The sequence below is a fragment of the Ammodytes marinus genome, assembly GCF_949987685.1.
Source record: "Ammodytes marinus genome assembly, chromosome: 4".
Lineage (NCBI taxonomy): Eukaryota > Metazoa > Chordata > Actinopteri > Uranoscopiformes > Ammodytidae > Ammodytes > Ammodytes marinus.
Window position 1 is genome coordinate 6,713,451 of NC_137233.1, and position 18,127 is coordinate 6,731,577.

General features: G+C 38.1%; 2 protein-coding genes across 2 annotated transcripts in view; one reads left to right on the forward strand and one right to left on the reverse strand.

Moving 5' to 3' along the window:
• Positions 1-13,476: 13,476 nt before the first annotated feature.
• b9d2 (B9 domain containing 2) lies at positions 13,477-14,114 on the reverse strand. The gene has a single exon (XM_080026231.1). It carries the CDS (start codon positions 14,022-14,024, stop codon positions 13,497-13,499), a length of 528 nt encoding a protein of 175 aa, XP_079882357.1. The 5' UTR covers positions 14,025-14,114; the 3' UTR covers positions 13,477-13,496.
• A 1,132-nt stretch (positions 14,115-15,246) lies between these two features.
• Positions 15,247-18,127, forward strand: part of poc1a (POC1 centriolar protein A) — a gene marked incomplete at its 3' end in the record, with an annotated part of 30,372 nt that continues 27,491 nt past the window's right edge. The window contains exons 1-4 of the mRNA XM_080025906.1: positions 15,247-15,418; positions 16,121-16,300; positions 16,489-16,596; positions 17,165-17,280. Coding sequence (XP_079882032.1) covers positions 15,258-15,418; positions 16,121-16,300; positions 16,489-16,596; positions 17,165-17,280 — 565 coding nt within the window. The 5' untranslated portion in view covers positions 15,247-15,257. The remainder of the gene's footprint in view (positions 15,419-16,120; positions 16,301-16,488; positions 16,597-17,164; positions 17,281-18,127) is intronic.

Sequence of the window (18,127 nt, forward strand, 5' to 3'; positions counted from 1 at the left end):
GATAAACAAACATCTGTTATTTTATATAAAAAATACTGGTATTGATAAAAATGAATTAATAATGGTTAAAATAAATAAAATTCCAAAAAGCTCAAGGGGTTCACAAACTTTCAAGTAGCACTGTATGTAAAGATCCACATAATCTTTGTGATCCATCGCATTCACCGCACACAGCTCATGTTTCCCGATCACAGATTTGACCATTTCGACCTAAAAAAACAAGCGTGTGCGCGCGCACACACACACACACACACACACACACACACACAGGTTGTGTTTTCATCACTTCACTGAGGACATTACATAGACTTACATATATTTCCTGGAGACTTGCCCTTAACATAACCACTACTTGCTTAACCCTTACCCTAAACCTAACCTTAACCTAAACCTAAGTCTACCCTTCCTCTTCAAAGGAAGGTACGTCCCCCTAATATCACAGTGTAAACAGAATAATAGTATTAACGACAAACACACACACACACACACACACACACACACACACACACACACACAGTTAATAGGGTAATTATTTTACAAGACTTGAATTTAAGCCTCATGGATAAATGTGTGAGGCAGCTTGTTCATTTGAATGGTTCCTCAACTTTTCAGGTGTTGCCACATAAGAGGCAGGAGGACGGCTAAAAAATGGAAGTAAGAAAGATTTACAAAGAATCAATGTGGCCACTTCTATGTGTAAATAAAGCTACTTCCACTTTTCAGTTGACTTTACACACCGTACACAACCCGCCCTTCAGCTAATGCACCAAATCACATGCAATATGAACACATATACGTACAATGGTGCAATAAACTGTTTTGGTACACTGAGTTCAGCAGATAGCTTGTCTGGGGCCTACAATGGTCGAATTGTCTCTTCAGAGTACAAAATATTCCAGTCAGATATGTTCTCTCGGTGATAGATTGCAGTGCAGCTGTGACACATGGGCAGGATTTTCAAATGTCCATCCTTGTTACACACGTGCAGCTTTAAACTATATGATTAGAGATGCTCTGAGGAACTTTCAGTTTGTGTTTATTCTAGCGGCCCCTCTCGTACCCATGAAGGCATTAAGAAAAAATATATAAAAATAGCATTCTTTGCACTGATAGTCTTATTGCAAAACCCTAACATGTGGTACATTGGGCAGTGAATATGAGTGTTGTTTTGTGTTGTTGTCTTGGTATCATGTTGGCAGCTTTAAAGCTGGGGTGGAAAATTTGGGGAGAAAATGGCAGTTGGGATAGAGATTGAAATCCAAATACCTCAACCTCTCCACTTGTTTTATTTGGTCCCTCCCTGACACGCTCTACACCAACAAGGTCGTGCCAAAGTGTATGGCCTCGCTCTTATCGGTCAAAGTGTACAGCTCATGTTAATTTTGACCAATCAGAAATCACATACCCCAGCTGTATGTTACAACAGAGCCCGTTTTCAATGCATGCATGGGCACTTTTTTTGACATGACAAAAGTATCCATGATGGGAAAAATATAAATAAACTAAGATGTTCCAACCAACAACAATGTAAGTGTCACCAAATAATGGCTGTATGCACAGGGTCAGTCTAAGAATAAAATCAAAGAAATAACTTTTCCACACGCCACACTCTTATAGAAACACACACATACAGAAATTAATCAAAATCCAGTGCAATAAGTACCTTAAAATGGCGTGGTCTGTGTATTATTTGAACAGTACTGCTGTGTCAATATTAAACCGGATTCAGTCTTGTAGCTAAAGTAATGTTGATTTTGAGCAATGAGAAATATGAGTACTATGTAGGGTGGAGTAGAAAGCTCAGCCACTAACATAATATCTTCTCGCTAATTGACTTCTCCACGCTATTTTTATACCTTCAACCATGTGACTGACTTCACTCCCCCTACTCACACACACACACAGACACACTCACACACACACACACACACACACACACACACACACACACGCATGCATGCACACACAAAAATAAACCCACTTGTACTCTGTCTGCATGTCGAGATTCAAGGATTTTAGTTTAGTTTAGAGGACAGGGTTGACTAGCACTCTTGCAATTCTACAGCCAATCTGTAGCTATCATACACAAGTATGTATGACGCATATAGTTTTGTAGCATCATAGCATTACTGGATTTGTCTAATCTTGTTTGAAATGAGCCTACTTTACTCTATGCAGGAAACGGCCCAAATTTTCTTTGACAATTACTGTGGGATGGAAATCCGTTAGTTTTGTTGTAATGGAATCTTGCAGCTAAATGATAATACAAAAAATATAAAGTTTTTAGAAATAAATACGTTGAAGTAGTGATGCATATTGTATGCTTCCTGATGATACATTTTAATGGTTGTATTGTATAAAGGTAATTTTAGAATGAGTTACAAAGTGCTACTGATGGCACTTGTCTTCTGTTGAGAGACATTCTGCTTCACCCCCTAATCCACCATTTCCTTGACTACTGACAATTGCAAAACCTGGCTGCCAAACTCTCTGGGTGCACACAAACGAAGGGAGCAATGAAACCTACAGCAGGCCAAGACAGCTGAGGTTAAACAAGCTAAATACTTCTTAGAATTGATTGCTCCTTCAGCTTATCTGCATGGTTACAAAGCCCACAGTGGGAAACCAACCAGACAGCCATTCAGCAAAAAAAAAAGGACATCCGTCATGGTGGTTATAGGAAATAATAAGGATCTGTTGCCAAGCTAAATCGATTCAGTCAACATTTTGTGAGAAATAATTAAAGTTGCTAGAGATTTTAGAGACTGGTTAATTGTATTGAAATCAGCTTGATTGGAACAGGCCCCACAGCTAACGTCATACAGTCAGCCAAATTGAATTTGAAAATGATTCTACTCTACTACGACTAAAAACCAGATATTTCTAAGTGTATCGAGATATAAATAAAACAATGTTTAATATATAGTTTGGCCCCATTAAACGTATTGTAGTTTTTTGGGGGGGAAGTAACGTTAGCTAGTGATGCTACATAGTGGATTGAAAAGCACTACATTTCCTTCTAATGAATCTATAGAGTATTAATGTCTTTAGGGTCTATAGCATGTAAGTAGAAGGGCAGCAGTTACGGGGGATAGGAATAATGTACTGCACCAAGATTGTTGTTCTTAAATTAATGCCAATTAATGTCATCCACAATTAATTGAGGTTATTATAGCTGAATGTAAACGTGTAAACGTGTCATGCTCTGGTTTGCAAGGGAAAAGACATGCATCGTAAAAGTTTTTTCCTTATTCTTTTTCCTGGTTGAAGGCCTTACGCGTAAAACAACCAGACAGTTTGACTGATTGAAGGCTTACGTCTGTTAGAGCTTTATCTCTTTATCTCCGAAAGGTCATTTCCTCATTACGAGAAAGCAGAGAGGGGTAGGGAAAAAAACAGACAATCAACTAGTAAAACAGGCACAGCGTACACATACAGTATGGTGTGTCACAGCCAGGCATGGAAGATATGTTGTGAACACATTCACACGTAACACAATGTTGTGTAGGGGCCTACTTATGTAACCTCTGTCTGTTACCTTGTCATCATGTGTCTCTGTGGCTGTCTTGTATGGGACTGATAAAAAAAAATCCCATTTCAAAGATTGAAACATTCCTCAGTGTTTTCGAGATGAGGCCCTGTGTTGCAGCTGGGTTCTGAAAACAATACGTCTCTTATGAGGACTGCAATGTCATCTTCCAAGATTGAATTTTTTTTTTCTTCTGTGAAATGAAACATGATCAATTCACCTGTTGGTTGGTTTTATCAAATATATCAGAATGGACAGAGGCTTTTATTTGATTGTGGTCAGTAACCTTTCCTCTATATACTTTAACTATAGCTGCTTTTTATTTTGAAAAATGTTGTTCGGAGAAGCAGACAATCCTAAACTTGGACACACAAAGAGTCTACTTGAAAACTTGAAAATAAATCCAGTGCTAATACACAGGCTCAGTAAACGAGTAGGTCTTTAATTTCGGTGGCCCCCCTTCTTCACATACTCTTTGTGTACCCCAGGATACAGTGCCTAGGGTTTGTATTAACACCAGATTCATTTTCAGCGAACACAGTACAAACAGGTCATGGATCATGAGGACATATTCAATACATTTGACAAAAAAAGTGATTTTGACAACAAGTCTTCTCCATAATTGCTGACCCCACATTTAATGGTTATTTTATCCAGTCTCATCGTACTTTGTTTGTCTTTGACGCTGACCTCATTATCTCTTGGTCGTCATCACGGCAGAAGGTCCTTGGGGCCTCCTGGAATGTTACCATGTGACGGCTTCACTGTTTCAGCTCATCTAAACATGAGGAGTGCGAACGTCTGCATGAGTTGCGTGCAATTGTATGTAAATCCAAACATGCGATGCATAGGGGCACTATGTAACTTGAGTCAGAGAAGTGAACATTCAAGCAAACTTTCCTCACAGGAAAAATTGGATCCCTGGAACCCTGTATGAAGTTAGAAAGCTTCCTGAAAAGTTACTGTTTCAATGTTGTTCTACATATTCTAGTCTTACGTATGGTACCAGCAGGTACCTCAACATATTTTGTTTTGATTTATAATGATAACATTTTTCAATACTAAGAATAACCTGTAGATTAAATATGTTTTGTAGAATAACTTTGGGCTCTGCAAATGTAAATACCCCCCCCCCCCTCCCTCCTGAAACTGCATAATTCACATTTAAGTACAGTATATTTGAGGTCTGCAGTGTAGCTGATGGGAGACAATATAGTGAAATGAATGAGATTGCTGTGTAGCAGTTTTTTTATTGTGTATCGCATGGATTGCATTGTATATTTAAAATGTTATTGACTGTCATACTGTTGGACACAGGTTGTTGCTCTGAGTCACTCAGAACACTTGATTCCTGTGTAAATATATGACACTGACCACTAAGGACGGGCGGTTATTGCGCCGGCTCTTTCACAATGACCTCTGTCTGTGGTGAATGAGATCCCTAGAGACCAGTCTGTTCCTGCAACACAGCAGCAGAGAATGACAGAAAACAAAACTGCAACAAGAAAAATCCCATGAGTAAAAACAAACAAGACTTCCTGTCCAGTTAAAGTGACCCAATGGAGAAAAGTGTACTGACTTTCTAAGGAACTACAGATGCAGTTTGATGCATGAATCATGTATTGTGGGTTGGACGCATTAGAAGTATTACTTGGTTACATATGGTACACTGAACAAAATGTCAACAATCCATACTTTTATTTACATATTTATTACACTTTTTGCAGGTTTGGTACATGGCATAGATATGTTTGTTTCGGGATACACAAACACACAATTCATACATGTCATGGCAGCAGACTCCAGTAAATAAAAAATGAATTATCAACCATACAGACGAATAAAGGTTCATTAATGACGAAAAATAAATGAAAACATTTTCTATTTCAACAATCCATACTCTCATGCTTTATACCCTTTGATTTTGTTTGCTCAATTTTCACTAATAATCAACTTTTTCCTCGACTAATGCTGACTCCCCTGAGGAAATAAAAGTAACTAATGTATGTTATGTATGTTATGTATGTATGTGGTGCAAGATACAGGAAGCTACATTCACAAGCTATGCTAATTTACTGTAAGTCTTTTTATAATAGTAGGAGTTTCCCCTTTGGCGTACTCGAGCGTGACAGCAGACACAAATGAAACTTGTATCTAATAGACAAGCTAAACAAGCTCCAACCCGACTGCATTGTTAAAGATATGAGGTGCAATTATCTGGTCACACCACACTGCCAATAAGTGGACAGAAACCAGACACGGCAACTATTATTAAGGGGTTAAAATAGCAATAAGGTTCTAATGCTAGTCAGAGCCTGCAGCGTACTGATAGGGGTCATATAGCCTACTGTATATTAAAGAAAAATACAAAAATGAATAAAAATGCATGAAAATATTTTAAATATCCTTATTTGTTGAATTTGTTGAATCGACAAATGTCTCACATTTCCTGTTAAACTGACTGGACACTAACTAAAGCACCAAGGTTAATGTTGCTCTTGTTATTAATTTGGCATGTGCCCCAGTTGAACACTGTCCTTATATTCCCTTTAATAAGTAACAATTTGACCATAAAATGACGATTTATTTGGACCGTTATTATATACCGATTGATTGTGGCTCATGAGGAGCTTGTTGGGTCACCCCTGGCCTTGGATACACTTTCACGGAAGTCCACATGACTAGCCAACGACCAGGCGGATCACCAGCTGGACATTCCACTCCCTTCATGGCCTTTCATGCACCCCCCCCCCCCCCCCCCCCAAACACACACACACACATACACACACCCAGTCCTTGGTAAGAGAGACCTTCAAGTTCACGTTGCAGATAAGGGAAAATAAATCAGGGACAACAACAACAACATTTTTTGCACTTATCATATTTTGAACTGAATTTAGTTTTATTATTAAAGATGCACTATGCAACTTTTGATGTGTCAGAGAGGTGCATTTTTTTTAACTGAATAAACAAACTTTCCTCACAGAGAAATTGGATCGGATTGGAAAGCTACCTGAAAAGTTACAGCAGGGCCAACAATTTTGTTCACAAATATATTTCAGTCTTATGTTTGATTCCAGGAGGCACAAAATAATAGTTTTTGATGATATTAGAGAATATGTGTTTTGAAAACTAACTGCAGGTTCTGCCCCCTTCCTTTAAACTGCATAGTGCACCTTTAATGTATAGCAGTAATCGTAGGTTAAGGACATACTTTTTTTAAGAGAACTTTTTTTTTCACTCAAAATTCTTCCAAATTCATGTGCTGCCTGTTGTTGCAACCTTCACTCTAGTAAAACCAGAGTCAGACTTTGCACACACCTGCCTGAACACCACACCAGGAACTAGTGTGTGTAAAGGTAACATACCACCAGGAAACGTCAATCTCTCTCTCTGTCACAGAGGTTATTAGTACAGGATTTACGGTAACTCTAAGATTTCTATTACTCCCTGGTTTATTTCATGTTTGATTTGTTATGGAGGGAGGAAATCTGTTCCAACAGTGAAAACCATTTAAAAATATTTTTGGGGGTAAAAATGCAAGAAAAAGTCATTCAAACTTTCATTACACTTTTAACCCTTGGGCCAACCTCACCTGACCCACACAAGATTGTAGGTCTATCTGTGCTTCTGTAAAGATGTATGTTTTCCCCAGAACTAATAAAGTCCTTTGTGTGTGTGTGTGTGTGTGTGTGTGTGTGTGTGTGTGTGTGTGTGTGTGTGTGTGTGTGTTTGGTTTGTGTGTGTAAGAGAGAGAGAGCGAGCCAAAGCATTGTTGTATTTGCATGTGTGCGTGCCACCGAAGGCTGATAAAAAGATCAGTGTCTCGGATAACAAAAGTAATTCTTCCCTTTCCTCCGAGCCGGGGCCAAGCAAAACACACCAGTCTTCCTCCTCTTTTATTTTTTTTTACAATACAGCTGCTGATAAAAATACATTTCAGTCACGCGATACTGTAATGCCCAGGAATATGCCTTGTTATAGTGCCCAGTGTGCTTGTGATGTGGGTTAAAGTTAGTAAGTACTTGAGTGAGATCTGGGTGAGAAGCTATCAAGTTGCAATAGATTAATGACTTATTTAGAACGAACCTGTGGCACATTATAACGCTGCCAACCTGTTTCTACTATGCAGGTCAAAGAGTATCAGGCCAATAAATGAAGGGAGACTCCGAACCCTTTACCATCACAAACTACTATAGTGTGAATTTGATCAGATATTCAAAAACAAGGAAATTCAGTTGGAAATTCAGTGTTATTTCCTCCATTCCTTCCTGGCAGTCGCCACAAAGACAATAATACATTCTTCTTTGCTGCAGCGCAGTGCAACTGCAAAAACAAAAGGTTTGGTTGTGAGAATGAAACATGTCTGAAGCCAAAAAACTTACCATAAATAAGTTCTTGAAATAAATAAAATGTGTGTGTACAAGCTAAAGGAATTAATACAGTATTTAGTTATCTCATGTTCTCATAGCCTGGTTACTTGTGAAAATCTGAGGCTGTATCTTGCACCTAACATTAATCACTGATGTGGTTCGAAGTGTTTTTTTTATTTTTGGATATTGTTCTGGTCAACAAAACATATGACTTTCTTATATAAAAACCTTTTTTTTTTACTTTTTTTTTCTTCTAAAATCCAGTGCAAACACCATACTTTTCTAATCATATATTACACATATTTTATCAAAAAACTATAAACACCAGGAATTAACAGGACAGTCGGCACACTGACAAGAAACAGCATCATATAACCTGATAAAAAAAATTATGTTGGATAATTAAATATTACATTCACTTTGATGCCTTTCCTCAAGTACATTTCACACACAGTACACGCTTAGATACGTATTAAAACAGAACACTTCCTCAATCCTCACCAAACTTTGATTACAAGAACTGTGCTTAGAACTCGGCTGCAGTTAGAGAAAAGGAAAAGCACGGAAGGAGCAAATCTCACATTACGCCGTGTGTGTGTGGTTTGTGTGTCAATAGGAAACGTGTACCTACATACTTTCAACAGTTTTGTATTGGACAATCCTTTAAGACAAGAAGCCATGTTGTAACAGACAACAAAGCAACAATGCAGATGCATGTACGCAACCCTGTACAGTTCAGGGGGTTTCCTCATTCATGAGCTACATATTTCTTTCACTTTTGTCTCTAAAAATAAACCAAACCTAATCAGTGCACGGCCTGTCACTCACGCCTTAAAGGTGCACTAGGCAACTTTGTGTGTGTCAGAGAAGTGAACATTTTCTAAGGTACATTCTCATAATTGAATACACAAACTTTACTCACAGGAAAATGTTAGAAAGCTTCCTGGGAGGTGACTGTTTCACAGTTTAGTTTACTAACATATTCTAGTCTAATATTTTGTTCCCAGGTTCCTCAAAAAAATGTAGTATTGATTTATGATGATATAATTATTCAATACTAAGAATTACATTTAGCGTTAACACTGTATGGTTTATAAACTAACTGCAGGCTCTGTAAATGTCAACAAATCCCAATCCTCTGAAACTTTCACAGTGTACCTTTAAAGCAATGCCTCAAAACCTCTATGGGATTTTTGGGGTCTTAAATAGTTCACAAATAAGGCGTGTCTGGATCAACCTGGGTGAAAAGGTTGTTGTGGATTTTTTCCTCTTGTGGAGCTAACCCATTCCATAATAATCTATTGTGGGTGACATAAAGGCCCTCCGACACGGTAGTTCTGTTGCTTCCTTCCCAAAGAAAACAAACTGGTTCTTTGAAGGAACAGTTATTTAACTGTTCCTAAGAAGCCCTTTGTTCGTGTGACTAAACGATCTGGTCAGAGTGCGTGCTGTCATCACAAATATGACTTCACTTCGCTGTAGTTGTTGTTGTGTGGTTTATCAGTGTAGTGTTTTTGTGTGTGGTAAATATACAGATTGGACGTTAACAGCTACCCACAGTCAAAAGTTACAAAAATAAAATAAATAATGAGAAAAAAAATGAATAAAATTACCAATAAAATAAAATGTAAATGTTTTCATAAACATCCAATAAAATTATACTGTAGCTCAGCAATGTCTACCTATCTTAGCCTAGTTTAACAGGACTGGAAAGACAGTACGGCCTGTATAGTGAGTCAATAAAACAACTTGTATCTGTAGTCTGACTCGTTGTCTACGATGTGTGAATTCATAGCTGCTGAAATAGGCACTTTGTTGGAATAAGGCCAACTAGGTTTCCCCTCTGCTGACAGTCTGTGGGCTTTGCGTTATAGCTTCATCTCACCTGAAGTGAACTGAGCATAACACCATGCTAAACAAAAACAACCAAACAATGACAGCTCTTATCGCTGAAGAAAATCACATGGATCCTGGTGAACACTGAAAGTATTGGATATATGAAATATCTAGAGGTCAAACAGATAAGCCAATAGATTTATATTTTTAAAAAATCCCTTTCTTGAAATGAAACGGTGTGTGAGTGTGTGGACCAAGCCCAGATTTTTCTTTTCTTTTCAGTTAAGTACATTATTTATATCCTTCTTCGCTTAAACAATAGACCCAGTGGCTTTGGGCTCAGGTATACTTTGGACATGTCCACACAGTTTTTAGATTAACCATAAGTAGTCTTAAATGTTGCGTTTAAAGGCTAAAGAAAAGTGGGGGAAAAACCTAGGCGTGTTCGTTGATCTCTCTACACCACAATCTCTTACCGACAATTGAGTCTGACTCAGTAGCTGTGGATGGAAGAATTCCAGGTATTTTAGCTGGTTCTCTTCCTGCTTCCTTCTCAGCGAACATTAAGTTGACGGTCTACTTTCAAGTCATTAGAATGTGAGGCTGGCAGGAGTAAATCAGTTTCTTGATTTATTTCTTCCGGAATGGCAAGTGATTACTTTTTTATCTTTACACACTGCTCTTGGGATGATAAACAAATTCCGAGTGCAACAAAAAGTGACCCTTTAAGCACATATAGATAGCAATATGGATTATAAAATGTGTTAAATGGAAGTGAATGTTTTGGTGCCAGGTTAACAAATGCCATATCTGAACTCCTATCTGAACAAGTTTAGTAGGTTTTGTAAATGCCTTTGGATTTGTATCTGTGAAGGGCCTTCCATATACTTCCAATTACTTTATTTTCAAGTAATTTTAGTATAGCCTATAAGTATTTTCTTAACTTTGTAAATTACTAAGTGAAATGCAGCCTGTTTTTGAGTGCGAGCCTAATATGAAAGCTAAATAATTACGGTCAGTCACATGTATGTGGTAAGGAAGGGAACTTGTGATATGTGTGGTATGAAGTGTTGGCTGGTTATGACACGAACAATTCTTGTTATAACATTAAGTAGGTCAACAAAGACTACACTTACAATCAATATTTGTCTATGCAGCTTCTGTTCACTCTTTACACTTGTTATACAATTTTGTAGCCATGCATAAATTATTTTGAGGACTCTGGAACCAAACATAAGACTAGAATATGTTTGTAAACCAAACTGTGGGCCCTGCTGCTGTTAAACAACAACAGTGAACCACTTTTTAGGAAGCTTTCTAACTTCAGACAGTGTTCCAGGTATCACATTTTCCTGGGAAGAAAGTTTGTTTATTCAGTTCAAGAGAATAAAGGCCTACCTTAGAAAATGTTCACCTCTCTAACACACCCAAGGTTACATAATAACAAGGTATACAAATGTAGGCTACAAACAAAAATGCCACGTTTAAAAGTCTTCAATGTTTTTTAAGGACTTTATGCATCAATGCAATATTAAACTTCCCTAATATAAAAGGCCTACAACCACTACAGATATGGCCTAAATATGTATGTTATACACTGCTGACACCTGGTGGTAAGGATCCGCCACTACACTTTAAAACAACTATTTTCACCTGAATATCTAGATAGATTCATGTCGTATCAATAATGTAGGTTACTCTAGGTTCATCAGATGTGATACAATTTATTTTTTATTACACGTAGGCCTATTCGATATTATCTCTACGAAACCGAAGTTGACAAATAAACGGGGTAGCTGTCGCTTTAAGAAGTCGCTCAGCGCCCTATCGCGGCGCGTAAACTGAACTGTGTTGTTGTCAGCAACTACCGGCAGGGAGCTAGTTGTTGGATGCTAACGTTGAGCTGATAGCACAATATCGTTTGCCTAGGTTATTCAAAGTCGCTGTTTTAAAGCAGCGGGGGACATAGACGGCTGTAAAAATCGCTTTTACTGGCTCCGGTATCAGGAAAGATGACTTTTTTACTGGTGAGTGTAGCCTATACGCTACTTGTTTCTTTCAGGTGAAGTGCGTTTCTTGTTCGTAGCTTCTCATTCGCTGTCTACAAGTAAAAGTAGAAAATTGAAAGTAAATTAGGACTAGAGAGTAGAAATGTGTTTTATATGATATGACAACTTTCTCTTGAACATCATTTCCCCAAGCCATGGCTGTATTTCAGCTGAGTGAAATGTCTTGTGAAATTATTTTAGCCATCTGATTCAAGTGTCACTGGGGCAGGATGGTAATCACGTTCACGTCACATAGGCTACAATATAAAGTACTGTGAAAGGATATTTATCTGTCTGTACAAGTCAATTTCAAAGCTTCTCAGTAACTAAAACCCCAGAGAGTTTAGAATAAACCCACTGTGACATGCTGAGACTGAAATATTAAACTTTCTGTTTTGTCTAAATGTCAAAGTTTTTTGGTCTGCCATATTTGTATTGCTTTATATACAGGTACAATTATCAAAAATAACTTATGTATTCTCCAAATTCATACAGGCAGCAGGTTAAATACACACAACATTTAAAATATCAATAAAGTATCTGTCTGAGTGTCTACCCATAACATGCATGTATTTAAGTCAAGCTTATGATCTATCTATCTATCTATCTATCTATCTATCTATCTATCTATCTATCTATCTATCTATCTATCTATCGTAATAGCTCCTGATTCCATTATTCCTGCAAAGCTATCAGTAGAAATATTGAGAAAACCAATTTAAGACATCTGTCTTGTTGATCATAAAGCTGTAATACTTAAAATATGAAAGGAGAACTGCACTAAGGTGTAAGTCTATTTACCTTAAAGTCCTGTGTGTCCCACGTACATAATCTTTGTAAAACGTATTCAATACATTCAGCAGGTGGAATACATTTAGTATCACATTTTGTAACGTAAAAAAAATAAAAAACAACACTGATTTGATCTAAGAAATTAAACAACTAGTTTTGCATGCATGCCTGGTTCGTAAACCTGGTTCATATCTCCTAAGGTGGCCACAACTTAACTCATCAGTGTTCATCTGAGTAATATCATGGTAAACATGTATATTTCAATTTAGAAAAATACTCAATAGCCAGCAACTACACCAACATTGGATGCCTCAAAAGCAGGTTTTCTTAACCCTCATAATTTACTCCCGACTGCCTTACACCCATGGTCGTCAACAGGTGTTATTCAATTAAATAAAAAAAACATAATTTGATCAAAACACTTCAAATGTATATTAATCACCAAAAGCATAGTATTGAACAGCCCCTATAATTTTCAGACCATTTGTTGAATGAAAAACATATTTTCCTTGTGGAGGTCAAATTGACCCCAGTACAATAGGAGGGTTAAGAATGTCGAGACGATTTTCATTATAGATGGTTTACAATTTTAATAATAATGTAGGATAACGATATAAATAGGCCTGTGTAAATATAGCTGCTTATCCTTGGATGTGGTGTGGGGGCCAGAGATAATCCCAGCTGACTGGGGGAGAGTGTTTTGCTTTGCTATGGAAAAATGACACCAACGAGGAACCAACTTCGTTAAGACAATTGCTTTTTTATTTACAAACGTAGATTAGTAGACTACATAAAAAACAAAAACACATTTTTAGAAAAAAAAAGTACAAAATGTGACTATAAAGAAGTCAGACTTCTAAAGCACAACTAAAATAATTACAAATGTCCAAAGTCCCTTTTCATGTCTCTGTGTTGGCGTTAACTTTCGACGCCATATTTGTCAAAGTGTCTCGCGATGATGCCTAGCTCCAGCTCCACGGTTCCCATGGCTTCGGTGTGCAGTCTGTATCTATCCGCCCCGCTGTACACCAAGTCCGGGCTCCGTAGCTGCGGACCTCCGCCGACAAACATTTGCGCTAGTTGCTCTTGCCATGAGCCGATGGGCCTCCATGTCACACAGCTTATCCGGTGGTGTCCGGGGCTGGAGGGGACATGGCAGTAGCCGTAACCATACAGTTCGCATCGACCAAAAGAGTCTTGGTGCCACACTTGGAGGTGAATCTTTGGCCAGCCCTGGAGCCCCTTGGTCGCGAAGTGCAGATCAATCGGGTGACTCCAGTATGCCATGTCGCCTGTTTGAGGGATATCCACCTGGGTCTGACCCTCCTTCAGCCCGCTTAGAAGACGCCATACTCCTCCCGTATGAACTCCCCACTTGCAAAATAGGCTGCTCTGCGGGAAACCACTGGCTCCAACGATCTGGCCTATGATATGCAGCTCTGCCATGGTACAAATGTTCCTTTGAACGGATACATGCGGCACCGAAAGTCCTCTCTCTGATTTATTTTCGAGTTTTCACCCAGCTAGCAGCGATTAGCACCGTTAGCTAGCACCACAGCTCGCGTCTCCTTGGCAACTCAACCTGCGGTTACTAAGGCATATTTCCCCCCTAGACTAGGCTAGTCAGGCAGCACTTCCTGTCCTATCGCGTACAGATCCTGCATTATTGAGTAGGATTTAGAAAATACAAAGTCCAACCGTTGTCGATTTAGTCTTCATTTATTTCAACATTACTTGAAAACATAATGAATTTGACCGGTGGAGGTGGTTGGCGATGAGTAAAATTGCTAACTGTTGCCTGACAAGCTAAAAGCAGGGTTACAACTCTCAGGAAGCGGATGTGTGACGAGTTTCCTTGTTTGGCTTTATTTATAAAATAACATCTGTGTAAAATTCTTGGCTTTTTAGTCTTTCAAATGTTGTGTCAGTAACAAAGTAAAAGAGATACATCTTCACATTTTGCACAATATAAATCCTTCCCATGTAAAAATGTGTCTGCAGTTAAAATATACAATGAGTTCAAAAGTGTCACTTGCTGAATTATCAATAGCCTACTTGTATTCATAAGATAAGCTTTCTTTTTTTCGTATATAAAATGAATATCTGTATTTGTTATTTAATTTTGTTTAATAAAGTTGGATATAAGAAGGGAGTCTTTGGAGTGAAATGTGCCTCAATAGCAAAGGTCCATATACACGCTTGACTTGCCTTTAAGCTGCATTGGAAATCGAGGAAACAGTTAGCTGTATAAACTCTTAACTCCATTCAGAGTGACATCCTTTTTTACTCATGTACCAAATTCACCATTTCCAGACAAATTGGATTACGAGTGTTGTTTTGCTTATTTAGCCATGAGTCATGATGACCATTTATTGTTATATAGAAATACTTTATGATACAAGTTTTCAAAGGCTTTATTACGTGGCTGCTGTAACATGTCTGTGTGTCTTTTTCTCCATATAGCCTGATCCAGCTCTAGAGAGAAATTTCAAAGGTCACAGGGACAATGTGACAAGTGTGGACTTCAGCAGCAACATGAAACAGATTGGTAAACGCTTCTCTATTTTACTCTTGTGTTTTTGTGTTCTTCTATCTATGGCCAGGAGCATAGCCTTATTGTTTTTATATTTTCTGTTGCCATACTAACCTATGCTCTCTCCTCTCCCAGCTAGCGGCTCCATGGACTGCTGTGTGATGATCTGGAACATGAAGCCTCAGATGAGAGCGTACCGTTTCGATGGACACAAAGATGCCGTCATGTCGGTTCAGTTTTCTCCCTCTGGTCACCTGGTGGCCTCAGCCTCAAGGGACAAGACTGTGCGTTTATGGGTCCCCAGCCTGTAAGTATTGGAGTATTGTTTTATGTGATTTCCTTTTTTTTCGTTTTGTTATCTCTGTCACCTGTCAATATTATTGCACTACACTAGAAAGCTACCAGAACTCTTGTCTCGTAAAAAAAACTAATCTAGATGATCTCTAATCTAGACTAAACTAATCTAGAAGATATCTTTTCAGCCAAATACCCTACCCTGTGACCACCCCCAGACATTTTATATACAAAAAAGTCCTATACAAATAATTAGAATACAGTAACAGTAACTTTGGTTGCGTTCCGAATCGCATACTTTCTACTATATAGTATGTAGAAAAAAGATTTAGGATGTCCCGATTCTTGTGGCCAGATTTAGGATGGTTAGAAGTACCCGGATGTCCTACTTCATGCGGCCAAGATCGTTAGTGTTGAAAACGGCATCCTATTTGGGCGATTCTGACCCACAATCCAGTGCGCACGTGAGGTGACGTCATATCGACGAAGCCTCCATATGAAAACAAACGGGGATGCGACGGATATAAAAGCAAGAGGCAAGATCAAGGCGCAATGTTATGATGAAATAAGAGAGTAAAGTATGTCCCAATAGTATGCCTACTGCATCCTAACTAGATTCTTTTTATCGTCGGATGTAGTATGTAGAATAGAAAAAAGAAAGAGTATGCGATTCGGAACGCAACCTTATTATGTGTGTGTGTATTTGTGTGTACAGGAAGGCTGAGTCGACATCTTTCAGGGCTCACACAGCCACCGTGCGCAGCGTCAACTTCTCTAGTGACGGACAGTCTCTGGTCACAGGCTCCGACGACAAGACCATCAAAGTCTGGACCGTCCACAGGCAGAAGTTTCTCTTCTCTCTCAACCAGCACATCAACTGGGTCCGCTGTGCCAAGTACGATGCTCACACACATACCACTCCATTCAGTATTTCTTTTTCTCTTTTTTACAATCAATTAATTAACTAACACATTATTATTTTTTGTGTTTGTTGCATTTAGATTTTTTACATAAAATGAATAAATGAATGAATGTTAATTTGACCCTGAAGACTTGATCAACTTCAAACACATGTCTTTTCAGGTTTTCTCCAGACGATCGTTTGATTGTGTCTTCCAGTGATGATAAGACTATAAAGCTGTGGGACAAGAATAGCAGAGAGTGTATTCATTCTTTCTACGAACATGCTGGGTGAGCACTTGAGACCACAATGGAAATAAGCCTTCGGTCTTTTTTGTGTTTTTATCCCGGGCCTTTTATGTATTTTAATGTAACTGTTGAGTGCTGAGTGCTGTTCTTGTTTTTATATATGAAATGGTCGAATAAAATCAATCAATCAATCAATCAACCAAAACAATCCATGGGAAGAAATTCAAATCAGAAATGTTTTGACGTGAATCCATATTATTTTTGGCAATGTTTATTCTGGTATTACTGAACATATTAAGGATTGATATTTACATGTATTGTATTGTGTACTTCATTACAAGTACACAAGGTAAAGTGTAACAATAATGTGTTATTTAAAACTTTCTTTTACAAAGCACTCAACACCTACTCATTTATTACAAAAGTTCTTCAAAAAAAACATCAGCAAAATGCTTTGTTTTATATTTTTTAATTTTGAAGTGTGTAAAACAGTTTTCTTTAGCTGTTTCCAATAAATATCCTAGTTAAAATAATCTGATATATGTACTTTTAGGTACAGTGTGAACTCTTAATGTCATTTCATTAACTATCATACTGTTTTTCTACCAAGTTACGCAAACTATGTGGACTTCCATCCCAGTGGAACGTGTATTGCCGCGGCCTGTACTGACAACTCTGTCAAGGTGTGGGACATCAGATCCCATAAGATGCTACAGCACTACCAAGGTAAAGCAATACAAAAAAAAAACTCAACAACTATATAAAGGAAAGCGTTAAGTTCTCAAACAAGTCAATTTGTGTTAATTCTTGTGCCCTCTTTGGACAAAAGCGGGAGTGTTTTTTACTACGCTAGCTGTAGTTCCTTGGTGAGCGTACCCATGACAGAGGCATTAAGGAAAAACTATATACAAATAGCATTCTTTGCACTGATGGTCTTGTTTGCTGTGACATGTAATTGATGATCATCAGAGGAAAAATTAGACTATCTCAGAAATATCAAAAAGTTCCTTGTAGCACCTTTAACTATCATATAGAGAGAACTGCATTTACTATAACACAGGTGAATTTTCCAGGCTTTTAGAAAATGCTGGATCACTAAAACAGTAAAAAAAAAAAAAGACCACTGTATGTGTTTGTGAGAAAAATGTATATATGTTCAGTCGAGTCTTAAGACAAATGGCTGAAATAACCTCAAGATAAAGTGAAGCTTCAAAGCTCATTATTAAAATCAAAGTGCTTATCCTCCAGAGTCATGATTTCCACCATATTGAATAAAGCCGCCGTGGATGCCTGCTGTCTGCCCGCCAGTTCTCTCTGATTGCTCTAATCAGCTCGCGTAACTGGATTTGAGTTGTGAGATCTAATAATGGATAATTGCATTTTCCTGAGGAGATGAAGATAAAAGCCTCTCCTCTCCCCTCCTCCTGTGTAGTGTAAAAACGTGGTGAGGTTATGTTGAAAAGCCCAATATGTAATATTCCCTTGCTAGGATGCTTACGCTCAAATAATAACAAAACTGTTCCAGGGTAACTTTTATTAAAATGATAATACTAATAATTGATCTACATTTTGA